The sequence below is a fragment of the Onychomys torridus genome, chromosome 3 (assembly GCF_903995425.1).
Source record: "Onychomys torridus chromosome 3, mOncTor1.1, whole genome shotgun sequence".
NCBI lineage: Eukaryota > Metazoa > Chordata > Mammalia > Rodentia > Cricetidae > Onychomys > Onychomys torridus.
Window position 1 is genome coordinate 14,929,159 of NC_050445.1, and position 16,883 is coordinate 14,946,041.

A 16,883-nucleotide genomic window follows, 5' to 3' on the forward strand; every position below is an offset into this window, starting at 1 on the left:
GAACATGGAGAATACAACTCTCCAAGAAGACTGACCAGGTGTCTAAGAGTTCAGAACCTCCTTGAGGGTTCCATACAAGTCTGAGTGTCTTCCAACATACATGTGAGTCATGAGAATAAGAAAAAAAAGATAACTGCTTCTCAAAGGTGAGGACTCAGACTAAGAGGCTGACAAAGTCATTGAGTCAGTCCCAGGAAGGCCACAGGTGAGGTGTGGAGGCACACTGGAAGGAACTGAGCCTTAAAGCTGCAACTCTCCCAGGTGGTGGTGCCAACTAACCCCCTTTACTCCTGTGGCCTGTGGTCATCCTTACAGAAAGTGTCATTCTAGACCCTAATAGATTTGTATTAATGACTCAATATACCATGGAAAGGGACACAGAAAACAACAAAGAAATGTCAAATGATGACCACATCATGTGATCATGCTAAGTGAAATGAGCCAGCCTCACAAAGGTAAGGGACATGTTCCCTCTAATATATGGGATTTAGGGAGTGAAAAGAAGGACATGGAAGTAAAATAGGCAACAAAAGATAAAGAGGGGGAAGTAAGAAGGGAATTCAGTTTTTTAAAGATTTATTTCATGTGTATGAGTGTCTTGTCTGCACGTGTGTATGGGCACCACATGCATGGTTGGTGCACAGAGACATCAGAAAAGTACATCAGGTCCCCTGGGACTTGAGTTACAATGGGTTGTCAGCTGCCATAGGGGTACAGGGCATCAAACCTAGGTCCTCTGAAAGATTAATAAGTGCTCTTAACTGCTCAGCCAACTCTCCAGCCAATAAAATAAAAGATAATAGAGGGACTGGATATGATCAAAATCTATTTTCTATTTATTAAAATGTTATCATGAAATCCATTACTTTGTACAAGTAATGTATGCCAATTAAAAAATTTAAAAAAATAGATAAGTGTGATCAATAGTTCAGACAAAATGACGATATGGAAAATTTTATGAGGAAATTAAAATCTTACACCTTAAAAGATGTAACAACTAAAGTTAAAAATGCAGAGAACCTCATGTATTGAAGAGGTTAGAGGATTGGGAGGTGTCAGAAAAGTCCACGAAGCAAAGATGGAACACGAGAAGAGCATACACAACTCCAGGCTGTAGAGGGCACATGCAATTAGAGTCCCAGAGTGTAGACCCAGAGCCTGCTGTAAAACAGCATTCACCTACATGTGAGAACTAGAAAAAGCCAATGTTTCTCAAAACTGAACATATCAAGCAAGAATTAAATAGAAATAAAATCAAAGTATGTTATAGTAAAACTAGCAGAAGATCAAAAACTAAGGAAAAATCTTCTAAAGTATCCCAGAATAAAGACTTGTTTCAAAGAAGCTAGCTGTGGTGGCACACACTTGTAGGACCAGCTACGCAGACACTGAGGCAAGAGGATCTCTTGAGCCCATAAGTCCAGGGCCAGTCTGGACAAATATAGGAGACTCTTTCTCAAAGGAAAAAAACATGAAATATGAACCAATAGCTGAGGATCCCCAACTGGATCAGGCCCTCTGGATAAGTGAGACAGTGGATTAGCTTGAACTGTTTGGGAGGCACCCAGACAGTAGTACCGGGACCTGTCCTTAGTGCATGAGCTGGCTATTTGGAACCTGGGGCCTATGCAGGGACATCGCTCAGCCTGGGAGGAGGGGACTGGACCTACCTGGACTGAATCTACCAGGTTGAGCTGAACCCCCAGGGGAATGGTACCAGTACATTTTCTTTGTGTTGAGATGGGTTCTATTATGTACTTCTGGCAGGCCTGCAATTTGGTCTGTAGACCAGACTGGTTTTCAACTCACAGAGTTTCACTTGAACTATATCCTGAGTGTAGGATTCAAGGAATGGGCTATGATGCCCAGCCTCAATGTTTGTTTTTAATTTCATGTATCTTCTTTTTCTTTAGATAATATTTTACTGCATTAACTAAGCTAAATAAACCTAGTTGGTAACATAAAGACATTATATATATATATATGTGTGTGTGTGTGTGTGTGTGTGTGTGTGTGTGTATACATATATGTCTATATACATATATGTGTGTGTATGTGTATTTTTCAAAATTAATCAGTTCTGTCTCACTGCATTAAAAATAAAATTTCTGGAATATTTAAAAAAAACAACAGACACACAAAGTTTGTTATAATCTAAAACAAAACCAATTACCCCTCTACTATATGCTATTTATGATAAATAGACTTCAGTGTAAAATATACAGAAATACTTAAATTCAGAGTTGGAGAGATGGATTCATAGGCAAAATGTTTGCTATATAAGTAGGAGGAGTTGTGTTTGGATCCCAACTCCCACAGAAAAGTCAGGCACAGTGGTGTGTGTTTGTAAGCCTGCTGGGGGAGCAGAGAGATTCTGGGGACTCACTGGCCAACCAGTCTAGATGAAACTTCTAGAGAAATCCAGGTTCAATAAAGGCCCTGTCTCGAAAAGTTAGTAGAGAATGGTAGAGGAAGGCACTAAAATTCAACTTCTGGTCTACACAGATATACACATCCAAATATACTCACATACCCGCTAGATCCATGCATGTCACACACACACACACACACACACACACACACACACAAAAAAAAAAAAAAAAAAAAAAAAAAAAACCAGAAAAAAGGAAATAGTTAAAGTCAGAAGATGAGAAAACCTGGAGAGGAACTTCATTAACAAACAAAATAGGTTGAAGTAGGGAGCATGAAAAGGATAATGGCAGAGGCCAAAGGAACCTCTTCAGGGAGCATCTTTGGGGGCACCTCTCCCAGAGAATCATCCTGAGGCATATCAGCTCAATCCCCAGAAAATAGAAAACATCTGACTTTTTATAACTGTTTAGGGGTAGCAGAAGTTTTATACCCTGGGATTTAGTTTAGCATAGTGTATGTGATTAAAAAAAAAAAGCATAGAGAAGCAGGGTACTGGCTGGTGGGGACCATAAATCAGGAGTTGCTATTATGCCACAACACAGACTACATGCTCACTCTGTGGCCCAGAGAGAGCTTCAGGGAGGTGTGGTCTGATTCAGGTTGTAGGATCTGGCTGAAAGACACAGGTCTGTGCTCTTATCAAGGGTAAGGCCATATAATTCAGTGGCAGAATACTTGCCTACCATGTACAGAGTTCTAGGTTTTACTCACAGGTGGGAGGGAAGGGGCTCTTGGCTGGCCATGTGTGGTTGGACTTATTTCTGACTTTCCAGTTCTGTTTTATGTGACCTACTGACCTGTACATTTTTTTTTTTTTGTTTTACTTTACACTGTCTCTTTCACTCTGTACTCAAAGTGAGTCACATAATCAGTGTATATAAGCTCCCTATATTATCTATTGCTTATGATAAAGCATCACAAACAAGGCAGCTTATAGAAGGAAAGGTTTATTTGGAGCTATAGTCCCAGAGGGATAAGATAATCCATCACAGTCACAGTGGGGAGGATCGGCAGTAGACGGGCAGGCAAGCATGATGGCTGGAGCTGGAAGCCATCCTGATCTAGGATGCTTGAAGATGTGATCTTCTTCTATTTGAAGCCCACCATGCAAACTGGGAATGGTATGTGGCTTTTGAAACTTCAAAGCCCACCCCCAGTGCCATACTTCTTCCAGCAAGGCCACACCTTCTAAACCTACCCAAACAGGGCCACTAACTGTGAACCAAGTATTCAAATATCTTAGCATATTAGGTCATTCTCATTCAATACCCTTCAACATTGCTCCTTTTCAGTTGTGTCTTGGCTATTCTGAGCCCTTTGCATAATGTATTTTAGGATCAGTTTATCCATTTCTTTACAGAGTAAATTGCTGGGGTAAATTAAATGATCATTTGACCACATGTGCCGGTCAGTATGTAGTTAGAGTTTTCCTGCCTGGCCCACAGTCAGGACAAATCTCTCTCACCCGCCAGTTCCACAGTCGCTCAGACCCAACCAAGAAAGCACACAGAAACTTACATTGTTTAGAAACTGTATGGCTGTGGCAGGCTTCTTGTTATCTACTTCTTCTATCTTAAATTAACCCATTTCTGTTAGTCTATACTTTGCCACGTGGCTCGTGGCTTACCAGTGTCTTTACATGTTGCTTCTCATGGCGGCAGCGGGCGGTGTCTCTCTCCAGCCTTCTACTTCCCAGCATTCTCTTCTCTCTTGTCCCGCCTATACTTCCTGCCTGACCACTGGCCAATCAGAACTTTATTTACACAGAGCGATATCCACAGCACTAGTAGTCCCAGCTTTTCTCAGTCTGAGACCAAACAATCTCTCAAAACAGTAGCAATATAGTAAGTCTCCTATGCAGACACACAGATACACACACAGACACACGGACACAGACAGACTCAGTCTGAGACCAAACAATCTCTCAAAACAGTAGCAATATAGTAAGTCTTCCACGCAGACACACAGATACACACACAGACACACAGACACAGACAGTCAGACACAGAGGCACCATACATACATATGCATATACACACACACACACACACACACCACTCTAAGATACACAGACATACACACAAAAATTGGAAAAATGGCATATTGCTATCAATAAATATGATATCTCTATGCATATTAAGACTTCCTTAGTTTCTTTCAACAATATAATTATCATTGTAAAATATTAAAAAGTATTAAAATTGCTCTCTGGTATTTTTTTTATATTGTAAATGATGCTTTTTTTCAGTCGAATGTATGATTGTGATCATGAGTCCTGAGCTCTTTCTATATTAATCTGCTTTTTCATAGACTCTTCTCCATAGTTAATACAATCTTAAAATAAGGCAGTTTTGTTCATTGTTTTTTAATTAATGTCTTTTATTTTCTTCACATTATAATATGGATTCATACCCTGAATATAGTGTTACATGAACATGATAAGCCTTTTCATTTCCTTGGTCCTGGGAAACATTCAGTCTTTTGCCATTGAGAAGTCAACTGTGTTTAGGTTTTGTTGAGTTGGCAATCTCCTTTAGCCCTTGTTTGTGTTCTCATACATGACTAGCTGTTACATTTGGCCCAGGTTCTTTTCTGCGCATTCTGAGGTATTATACGGGCATTCTTTCCTATTAATGTGGTGAGATAGAGTTGATTCTTAAATGCATTTCTGAGTTGATTCCTACTTGGTTGCGAGGCATTATCCCTTCTACTTTTATTGGATGTGCTGCATACATTAAAATGTAGCAAAGAATTCTGGTGTCTGTCTACATAAGATTTCTATGGTTACCTTTCTCTGTAACATCTTTGTCTGGTACTGGAGCAATGCTGCAGTCAGAGAATTAACTGAAGACCGTTCCCTCTTCCATCGAAATATTTGTTTTTGTTGTTGCTGTTGATGGCAATCATTTTATAATCTCCTACATTTATTAGTTTGTTTTGTTACTTTGGAGACAGTGAGCAATTCACATGTGAAGTCCGATAAGGTGCTATACAGCATCCTTACAGGAAAGGAACTTTTACAATGAGGGCCTGTCACAACACCATATAAGTTTTTAAAATCATCTCAAAGCTGTATAATGAAGTTTACATTTTAACATTAAGTAAAACCACTATATAAGACATATTGGTCATTTCCCAAAGTAGTTATATTAATTTACTCTATAACATCATAATAAGACATATTTCAACTTCACATTTTCTGATGAGTTCCTGATTGGGCTCAGTCTTTTACCAAAATAACATTATCTACATTTAAAATGACTTCAGAAACACTGTACTAAGAATATGTATAAATACATTCAAGGAATCCTAAACATCAACACTTAGATTTGGAAAATAATTTAGCATTTACTAAGATCAAAAACTCTAAATATATTCTTTAATACAAAATATACATCTATATGCCTCAAAAACATATTGAAAGCAGTACATATTTTTGCTAACTTTTTCAGAGTTATGCATTCTTTCAAATCAATAGTTTATTATTGGTACAATAACATTTTAAGTAAATACTATTTTATTTATTTATCTATTTATTTATTGTTAATGTACAACTATGAGTGTTTTGTCTGTGTGTATGTCTGTGCACCGTATCCATGAAGTGTCTTGGAGGCCAGAAGAGGGTGTTAGATCTGCTAGGATTGAAGTTACAGGTGGAATGTGAGCAGCCATGTGGGTGCTGGAAACTGAACCCCAGTCCTCTGGAAGAACAGCCAGTGCTCTTTACCACTGAGCTCTCTCTCTAGCACTGATACTGAATATTTTAAATATTTAGCACATTATTAAATGATAATTGTTTTTCAGAAAACTATTTCAGCCCAAACAAGCATTCTAATAGCAAGATTAGGAATATAGCAAATATTTTACAGAATTTTGTTCCGCTAAAACATTAATTTATAACTTCTTTATCTCAAAAACTGTCCGAATGATTCTAAGTAAAATCCTTTAACCTTTTGTATGAATTAGATTAAGGAAAAACTGAAGAACCCAAAAGTCAAAGACATAGTTCCTGACGCTGGTGATTATAATGGCGGGAGGTGATTATTTCAGCATCATCCCCAGGAGACAAACCCCTGGTTATTATTGATGGCTACTTGAAGTGCTTCCTTCATCCTTTTCATGGTAGAATATTTAGGCAGGTCTAGAATATTGTGGCACGTCAATGATCTAGGGTTATCCTTTTCACTGAGAGTTTGAGGACAACGAAATTTTATTCCATCATACTGTAGGCCTTTTACATGAAGTCTATCACGTCCTGTAAGAAACACTAAAAAGGAATACGATTTTGTTAAGGTATTTTATCTAAAAAAAACCTCAATATAAATAAGAAGAAATTAATTATTATATTTAATAAATATCAGCAACTTATTTTTTGTTCATAGGAAACTGCACAGGGGCAGGTGAAGCCTAGAAAAGTCATGATATGTGGGTTTTGTCCTCTATAAATTCATGCCATTAATACATGAGCCTTGCTACTAAGAATGATCAATCACATTAAGAATGAATATCTATTACAGTACTTACAGAGGAATTTTTTCTTTTCCTCCAAAGTTAATCCATGGAAAGCTTTCCAAAAGAGCAGAATAGTTGGATGTGATTTGTGATATCCTTCTCCATACTGTGAGTTCTTGAGAACAAGAGAAAAAAGAGAGGTAAAGTTTAAGGGGACTATGTGTCAGTTATTTGGAAAAGTTAGGCAGTACTCAGGTCATCACTTACATTTTCAAATTGTTTCCAGTCATAAGTAGTATTTCCAATTATTGCTGTCATTAGTTCTTCAGGCTGGAACCGTCTAATTATATCCCAGTGACACACCTGGTAAAATCCTCTATGAAATTCCTCATAAATCTTCTGTACAGAGGTGTTAAAAATGTAATCAACACACATAGAAACATAGTCTTTCCTTGAGGGAAGAAAAATTAAAAAAAGAAACAATGACATACCTTATCAGTGACTACAATATTATCTATTTTGCTCTTTTTACTCTAATGAGAAAGAAAAGTATATTTCTTCTGTGTAGCCCACAAGTCTATAGCCCACAGGAAGATGAAAACCTGGCCAACTAGAAGAAAAGTCCTTAGAGTGTATAAGAGAAGGATTCTGACTTTAGAGTGTTCTCATTTTCCTTACTGCAAGGAGCAACTGTAACTCCAATTTGAACATAAGCGTTCCTTGACTTTCTATAGGGATATGTCCCAATGAGCTCATTATACATGGAAAATCTATTTAATACCTCTAACCTACTAAACATTATAGCTTAGCCATTTTGCTCACTGGCTGTTCTCTAGCATCATAAGGAAGTCTCGTACCTCATGTATGAGCTTAGAGAATAGTCAAAAATCCAAAATTTGTAGAGTATGGTGACTATGGAATGTCATGTGCTCTCGTATCACAGGAGACTAAGGGTGGGCATAAGTCCAACCATTTGACCCTTGCTTCTTTGCCTCTACACATTCCTCTCTGCCACTCTTAACGTGCTGCCTCTTGTTTGTAGGGAACTGTGCAGCATAAACATCCTCTCTAGCATGGCGTGCTTCCTCTTTACCTGGAAACTTCTATCCAGTCATCAGATTTTCATATAAAAGTGATGTTCTCAGGACTGGTGCCTTTTGTCTCCCCCCCCCCCCCCATTTCTCTCTTAGCAGAACTAATTTGTGGAAATAAATTCTGAAAGGTCTGCCTTGCATTATAGACTACACTTTGCACAGTATCATAGATTTCCTGGTGGCAAGTGACACAGTGTGGATGTGGTTTGACTGTCCCATAAGGATTTACGTGTTGACATGTATTTCTCCCATTGTTGGGTATTAAGAGAGAAAGTTGATCTGACTATAGTGTTTATGGTGGGGCCTTTGGAGAGTGATTAGTTATACAAAGTCACCACATAGAGCACCATCATTGAACTCTGGTAGCCTTATGGGGTGCAAGAGAAGGTTCAAAAGAGGCACACACTCATGCTCCTTATGTCTTGTCAGGGACTACTCTCACACACTCGAGACGCTGCCAGCAAGATGGCCACTGACAGATGTGACCCTTGCATTTCCAGAACTGTGAGATAAATAAAACTCCCTTCTTTATAGAGTTACCCAGTGTTTGATATTTCACTATAGTAATGAAAAAAAGTAGGCTAAGTGGGGTTGCCACTAGAAACATGGTCACGCACATCCCCAACACCCCTTTAAACTGCCTTTGTTTACTGACCTGTTTAAACCTCCTCATTCTGTCCACCCCATAACCAGTCATATGTTGCTAAACATTTAACAACCAAAAGGAAGGTGGGGGGAGAATGGGATGTAAGGAGACAGAGAGGAAGAGAAAAACAGAGAGAGGGCAGATGGAGGGAAAACAGAAAAGACAGAAAGGAAAACCTCATTTGTAACATTTGCCAATTTTTAAAAAATACTCCTGCTATGGTGGACTTCAAGTTACTAATACTTTAAATAATAGCCTTTGAACATTGATGACCAGTTTGCAGTCAGATCCCTTACGCAAGCACTAGTTAGTTTATTTGATACATTTACATGATGGGCTGTTTGGGTATCAGCTCTCTGCTCACTCTGATATGTTACACATTTTGTCTTTTTCACAGCTCCACTACCAGCCTCTGGAATGAAGTACAGCATAGACTAGGGACTAAAAGTCTCTTAGATGACAGAAATATTTATTCTTGAATCATTTCTTCTCTTCTCCTACCTGATTAGCAGTCTAAAAGACACGGAACTGAAATGAACATCTGAGAAGCTCAGATATATTTTAAATTGTTTTGATACAAACATTTAATGTCTATTCAAAGTAGACATTTTAGGTCTCAAATCTTACTTGTTGGCTTGGTTCACCAGTACAGAGATTCCTTTTGGAATTAAGTTAACATCTTTTTGATCCCAGTATATCTGTAACCAAAATGCAATCAAGTGATAAACATGAACATAAGTCTGTGGTTATTGTCAGTATGTTTTCCCTATGAAATGTAAAATGACTGGAGATAATCGTTTTTTTCAGTTCAGACTTTTATTTGTTGTGACAGAGTCTATTTATGTAGGCCAATCTAGCCTCAGACTTGTCTGTACCTCTTTCCAGGATGCACCGCCACACTCAACTCCAGACTTTTAAACACACACACACACACACACACACACACACACACACACACACTTAGGTTTTTGAGATTTAGAGACAGGGTATCTCTATGTAATGCTGGCTGACCTGGAGCTTGCTATGTAGACCATGCTGGCCTTGAACACACAGAGATCCCTTGCCTCTGCCTCTCAGCTGCTGGGATTAAAAGCAGGAGCTACCATGCCCTGCCATAAAAAAATAAATAAATAAATAAATAAATAAATAAATAAATAAACCCTCCTTAATATGTGTTGTATGTATATATTTCAAGCACAAATTGGGTTGAGGATATTGTTTGCATTAAATGAATGTTTGCTATATTCATATTTAAGAGCCTGTACATATAAGATATACAAATGAAAACCAGATTGGAGAAAAATTTCACACAAGTATTATCTTTAAAAATGTGGATATTAGCCAGACGTTCGTGGCGCACGCCTTTAATCCCAGTACTCCAGAGGCAGAGCCAGGTGGATCTCTGTGAGTTCGAGGCCAGCCTGGGCTACCAAGTGAGTTCCAGGAAAGGCGCAAAGCTACACAGAGAAACCCTGTCTCAAAAAACCAAAAAAAAAAAAAAAAAAAAAAAAAGTGGATAATCCATATTAAAGGTTTTATAATAAAATTGTTTTTAAAATAAAAGATAATTGCTGAGGACATATCTTAGAGTAGTATAATACTTTCTTGGCATGGATTCAATCTTGAGCAAAGCCCCACCAAAAATCCAGATGAAAGCCAACCTAGTTTTTTCCTGTTACTCACGGAAAAATGTATGTGAAGTTCTTCAATGTCACCAGCCTCATAATTTAGAACTTCTTGCAAATTCCTATTGAAATTTTTAATTAAAAAATTACATATTTGGTATTATAAAATTTCAAAGTAATAACCATTCAATGGGGAAAAATTATGTAATATAGATATGCACAAAATTCAGTGTAAATTTCCTTTCCTACTTTTTCCACTCATCTTCCTAGAATTATCTCGATTTAAAATTTGATTTGTTAATCTACTCTACCCTGTTGATACTGCTGTATATATTGTGAAAACGTTTACACAGAGTAGCCCTTACCTCTAAAGTGGGGAGGATTTATTTTGCAAAGTCTGGAGATATCTTTAGCTGTCACAGTTAAGGGTTGTCATCTAGTAAGCAGTGGCCCCAGACACTATTAAACACATCACAATGCCCAGAACAACCTCTCACAAAGAGAATTCAAACAACCAGATGCCCAAGGTTCTAGGTCCATAGACGCTCTTGTCCAAGAGGGAGGAGGCCTGGGGTTAGATCCCCACCCAACACATTCAAAGCAGAAAAGCTTAAAATGTCAAAATTGCCAATGTTGAGAAATTCTGCATTAATAAAAGTCTACCACTAATAGTCCATGAAAAATAATCATTTCCCTCAATTTTTTGTCAATCCTTTAAGAAAAATTTGCTGGCAGAAAAAGGACATTTCATGTATACTCACTCAGTTACTAGTAAACCTGAGCATGCTTTCATTTTTGATAAATCATTGTATCTATTTATAAACATAGCCTATGCACTTATGGTACAATATCTATTTGTAAACCACATGTATATGCACTTATGGTACTAAATCAATTTGTAAACCATATGTATATACAGTTATGGTACTATATTAATTTATAAACCACATATATACACATAAAGCACTATATTTATAAATCACATTTATCTATATAAACTTATTGCACTGTATCTATTTATAAATCATGTCTCTGTATATACATACACAGTGATAGCCCTGTATTTTTTAATAAATCACATCTATTTATATAATGCACTTAACACACTGCATTTATAAATCATTTCTCTATATATACACACACTTATAGCACTGAAGCTATTTATAAACCACTTCTATGAATATGGACTTATAGCATTGCATCTATGTATAAAACATATCTATCTATGCATGTATATACTTACAGCACTAAATTTATTTATAAACTATGTGCATATATGTATATGTACTTATATAGCACTATGTCTATTTATAAACCATATACACATGCACTTATACACAACATATATTTATAAAGCATATGTATACATGTATGTGCACTTATAGCACTATATGTATATATAGGATAAAAAGAATAACCAATGCACATCCTGAGAACTCATCTAAATACTTTCCATCTTGATTAAAGAGCCCAGGCCCACTCTTTTTATTGTATTAGTTAGTTAATGATCAAAGGAGCACCTGGCTTCTCATCATTTTTGAAGGCTTATTGCAAGCCATGCTGACAGACGCTCATCTAAAGGGCCCTGAGCCTCAATACTGTTCTTAACAAGCAAACGCAGGTACTTACTTCCCCAAGGGAAAACTGAGCTCTTTTAAATCTTCCAATGATGGCTTTTGTCCCAGGAGTTTTTTATATAAAGCCAGTGGGAAAGGAAGGTTGACAGCCTTTAAGTTGGATAGGGAGAGTCCACACAGGACCCCAAAAAGGAAATAGTTCTTCCTCTCAAACTTAGACTGAAAAATAAGGTGGGAAAAAATTCCTAAGCTATTATAAATAACCAGTTATAAAAAGGCACAATAAAAATTTTAGATTAATAAAAAGCCAATTTAACTCCCTTTTCTAAGTTAGACACAAACTGGGTTTCAAAAGAATAAACATTTCAGACTCTGTTCTAAGTTATAATAAAATTAAAATTTCTTCCATAATGTTCTTTCTGTTGTTTATGTTTGTTTGTTTGAGACATATAGGATGTTCTCAAAACTCACTGTAGAGCTGAGGGTGACCTTAGATTCCTCTTGCCTGTACCTCCCAAGTGTGGGATTATAGCCATGTGCCACCATGCCCAGTTTCTTGCATAATTTTTGTTTTGTTTTGTTTTGTTTTTTGAGATAGGGTTTCCCTGTATAGCTTTGCGCCTTTCCTGGAACTCACTTGGTAGCCCAGGCTGGCCTCGAACTCACAAAGTTTCTTGCATAATTTTAAATTTTAAATATAAATTAACAATATAGAACATTACTTTTTTTTTTTTTTTTTTACCAGTAGCATATCTGGAATGTAGGAACAAATGCTCAGGTGCAATTACAAAGTTTTCATTTGGAATTTTTTTTTTTTTTGAGACAGGGTTTGTCTGTGTAGCTTTGTGCCTTTCCTGTATCTCACTCTGTAGACCAGGCTGGCCTTGAACTCACAAAGTTCTGCCTGCCTCTGCCTCCCGAGTGCTGGGATTAAAGGCATGCGCCACCACCGCCCAGCGATATTTGGAATTTTAAAGTCCTTCCCTTCCAATTCATGGAGAAAAGCAACCTTGAGGAAGGAAGGCGGCCCTTGTATCGATGCTTCAATTTGGCAGAACAAATGCCAGGTGAGCGTTACATGAAAGACATCTCCATTTAGCAACACAGCCCCATATAGAAGCTTACCATTGGAATAGCTCCCATGGGGCTCCTTTCTCACTCTGGCATCCTGGCTTACTATGTCATCTCTTAGGCTGCAGAATATCCTGTTCTGATGCCTTGTGCCAGGAGTCCTTGTGAGAGCTAATGAATGTCAGCGTCATTGCTCTTAGACTTCCAGAGCTCTGAGCTGAGTAGACTTACTCTCCTTAACAAAGTACTCAGGTAGTCAGTCCATTAAAGTGACACCATCAAAAACAGACTAACACAGCAGCCTTTACTTTTCTTTTCTGCATCTTGTAGTCCTGGTTAGAAAAACAAAACAAAACAAAACTTTCCCGGCCCAAACTGCAGCCCAGGGGAGGAAGTGTTGCTAGTGTGAAATTCTACGATCCCTACTTTAGTGACATTCTTGCTGTTAGCAGGTTCATGAGGGTCAGTAACTCACAGAACGTTCATTCTCCTCACTCTCCTTGCCTTATTTTCTCCTCAGATGGAATTATGAATTGAGTTAAAAGTAGAGAACAAACAATCTGCAAAGGCCTCTCCTACCTACTCAGTTTTCTATCCCATAATTTGTAACATGTACTCTGGTTCAACTTGATTTTGATATTTTATTAAGCCATATACATTCATTAATTGGGGGTATGTGTATATCTGTTTTCTACTGAGCAGAACTTTATGACTATACTTAAAAGTGAGGGCTTTGCTAAGTGTGGTGCACTCCTATAATCCAAGCACTTGGAAGATGGAGGCAGGAGGATCATGAGTTCAAAGGTAGCTTGGCATACATAGTAAGACACTGTATAATACAATGTATAAAAAAGATAAAAGTGAAAACCATTATATACAAATCAACCAACTTTGCAGAATTCAGTTACCTATAGTATTCTATAAACAGTTTCTACTAATTTGAAACATTTCATATTATATAACTCTCAAAATTAAGGACACATACCAAATAACTATCCCTCAGAGTTATGTAAACAATTTTAAGATATCCATGCAATAGAATATCACTCCACAGTTAAAAAAAAATGGAATGAACTATGGACACATGCCATGACATGGATGCATCTCAGAGTAATTATATTCAATGAAAAAAAGGCAGATATTAATTTTGACCATCCTTAACTTCGTTTATATAAATTTATAGAACCAGACTATGGCTCACTCTCTAATGACAAGAAGCAGATCAGTAGTTGCTTAGGAAAGATGGATGTGAAAGAGCCTTCAGTAATGATGTACATGTTTATTATTTTGACTGAGGTGATCATTTTCCTGGTGTATAGGTATATCATCAAATTGGGTATTTTCTGGGTTGTCTATTGTATTTCAATTACACTTCATTAATGCTAAAGTTTCACGTGTATAGGAATCACTGAGGGGATTTTATACGTATTATGAGTTCTAATTCTGTAGATCTTGAGTAGGGCCAGAGTGCTGTTGTTTTTGGTTTTTCCTGAGCTCACCAGTAATAGCTCAAGCTGTCCTCAAGTTTTGTGCCCTCCACATGTGCCTTGAACACTGAGGTTAGGTATGCAATAGCATACCAGGATAAGTCTGGTTTTCTACATGCTGCCAGATCATGCCAAGGCACAGCTCTTGTGCCATGTGTGATGTGATACTACTCAAAAGAGATTGTACAGTCCTAATTTTATACTTTCATCTATGGTTTTCATATTACAGCATTTAATATGTTCTATGAGAAAGGCATGACTTACGTTGACTGGAAACCACATGCTGGAACTCTTTTCAGGATACATGAACATTCCATACTTGGGGTCTGTCATCTCTTCAAATATGCAGTGGAAGAACTCTGAACTCACCCCTCCACTCTCAGCACGAATTTCTTTAATAAATTCAACCTACAGAAAGAACATTTCTTTCAAGACTCTTATTTAAAATATAGCTCTTTGCCCTTTATGGAAAAGTCTTGGGCCTGTCCCGACCATTCTCGAATTCTCTAGAACTGCCAGACACACACACTGCTTTACCTCCTCACACCCTCTCTTCCCTCAGTTTGCTCCAAGCAGTGCAGGCCAGGAACCCACTGATTCTCAGGTTGTTAAGACAGCGAGTGCATGGATCCCTTAGATTGACACATTCAGCACTGGAAGAATGGACAGTATCTTGATATAAATTTTTATCCACTTCAAACTCCTGAACCATGACATCCTCCAGTTATTTAACGTTGTTGTCTGTTTTCATATTCTCTTTCAGACTGTGCAACCTTGTCTCTAATTAACTGCATTTTGGTTTCTCCAACCTCTACTTCCTGTAAGCAGCCCTTCTGGTGAGTGTGGGCTGAGCACTTTTGCCTAAGCTAGATGATATCACACTCGGGGGAAACTTAAGCAGCTCCTTTTTTTTTTTTTTTAGCAGTTCTCCCTGCCTTTGGATTTTATGGCCCAGTACTGATTTCATCTTACCCTGCCTGCTTTCACAATTCCTTTTCTACTTCCTTTTCTGGCAAATTTCATTTCTTTCATTTATTTATATATCTAATTTCCAGTGCTGGGAATTGAATTGGGACCCCTGGAATGCTAGGCAAGCACTCTACCATTCCCAGGCCTTGTATTTTGAATATGAGCATCCTTAAGCTTTGTTCCTTCCATTTTTGCTTATCTTCTACTCTGTCTTAGAGAGCTTTCCTGCTGATCTTTGATCAAACTCTTTGGCCTGGTTAGGATTTACAGAGAGGGCAAGGATTAGGAAGGACAGTCTTGCCATGCTTGGTCTATTTTTTATTTATTTATTTATTTATTTTAGTTTTTCGAGACAGGGTTTCTCTGTAGCTTTGGAGCCTGTCCTGGATCTCGCTCTGTAGACCAGGCTGGCCTCTAACTCACAGAGATCGCCTGCCTCTGCCTCCCAAGTGCTGGGATTGCAGGCATGCGCTGCCGCCGCCGCCGCCGACACCACCACCGCCCAGCCTGCTTGGTCTATTTTATATCTGTCTTGAAGTTGACATCTTTTTAAGGACAGTCATTTCCTTTAGAGGAAAGAATGTTCTATCGATAGCCTCACAAAGTATAAGAACCTAAATACAAAGGGAGTCTGGTTTCTAAAATAAAATTCGTTGTTTTTGATTTGAATCACATGCAGAGAAATCGCCCTGTCTGGTCTGAGTGCTATCCTCCAGGATCTGTTTTCTGTGGTGGCTCTCCACTTACCCTCTCAGGTGGTGTCAGGAAAATCTACTCCCTCTGGGACTGCAGGCTGCCCTCTTACCCACAGCATTTAGTCAGTGTTCTGTTAAGTATGCAATATGGCAAATGTCCCGAAGTGCCACACAGTACATACTCTACAGACATCCACAAAGGATTAAAGAGTAAATAAAGAGTGGCTGGAATTGAAACCTACATTGTAGAAAGTCTAGACCAGCAACATGGGAGAAACTGCCTATTACACTTGCTACCTATTGGGTGTGCGAATAGCCCTTGTTCCTCACTATTTCTTGATTGAATTCTCCTGCATGTGATTTTACAATTTTCCCAGCCTCTGGCTTGGGTTCATTCATGAGTTTTCTTTGGCTCAAACAATATTTAATGACTGCTAGCTTGCATCTCCAGCACTGCTCTGAGGAGAACATGTTTGCTGGTCCCAAGAGGAGGAAGGACATACAAGGTATAACTCAATGTCCTCAGCTAGTATTAGCATAGTGCAGCCAATCCCTATCTAACTTTCAGACATGTAAACAAACTCAAACACAAATCCATATGACTGGGCATGTCGCTCAGCAGTAAAGCACTTACTTAGTATGTTTGGAAATGGTGGTTTTATTCCTAGCATCATACATAAAAATGCACATTCATAAAATAAAATACCAAGAAGTTCAGCTGGACTAGAAGATTTGTAAAATAAATTGTTATTTTTATGCCATTAAGTACTGGGATGACCCATTATAATCATCAATAATGAGTTAACCTGCAGCTCAACATGTAATTAAATGTTC

General features: G+C 38.0%; 1 protein-coding gene across 3 annotated transcripts in view; it reads right to left on the reverse strand.

The window, feature by feature from the left end:
* Positions 1-6,157: 6,157 nt before the first annotated feature.
* Herc6 (HECT and RLD domain containing E3 ubiquitin protein ligase family member 6) overlaps positions 6,158-16,883 on the reverse strand; it is a 52,371-nt gene continuing 41,645 nt past the window's right edge. For all 3 annotated transcript variants that reach the window (XM_036182818.1, XM_036182820.1, XM_036182817.1), the window contains 7 exons: positions 14,650-14,793; positions 11,880-12,046; positions 10,309-10,372; positions 9,253-9,323; positions 7,153-7,336; positions 6,958-7,060; positions 6,158-6,700 (listed from right to left, as the gene is read on the reverse strand). In XM_036182818.1, coding sequence (XP_036038711.1) covers positions 6,486-6,700; positions 6,958-7,060; positions 7,153-7,336; positions 9,253-9,323; positions 10,309-10,372; positions 11,880-12,046; positions 14,650-14,793 — 948 coding nt within the window. In that variant the 3' untranslated portion in view covers positions 6,158-6,485. The remainder of the gene's footprint in view (positions 6,701-6,957; positions 7,061-7,152; positions 7,337-9,252; positions 9,324-10,308; positions 10,373-11,879; positions 12,047-14,649; positions 14,794-16,883) is intronic.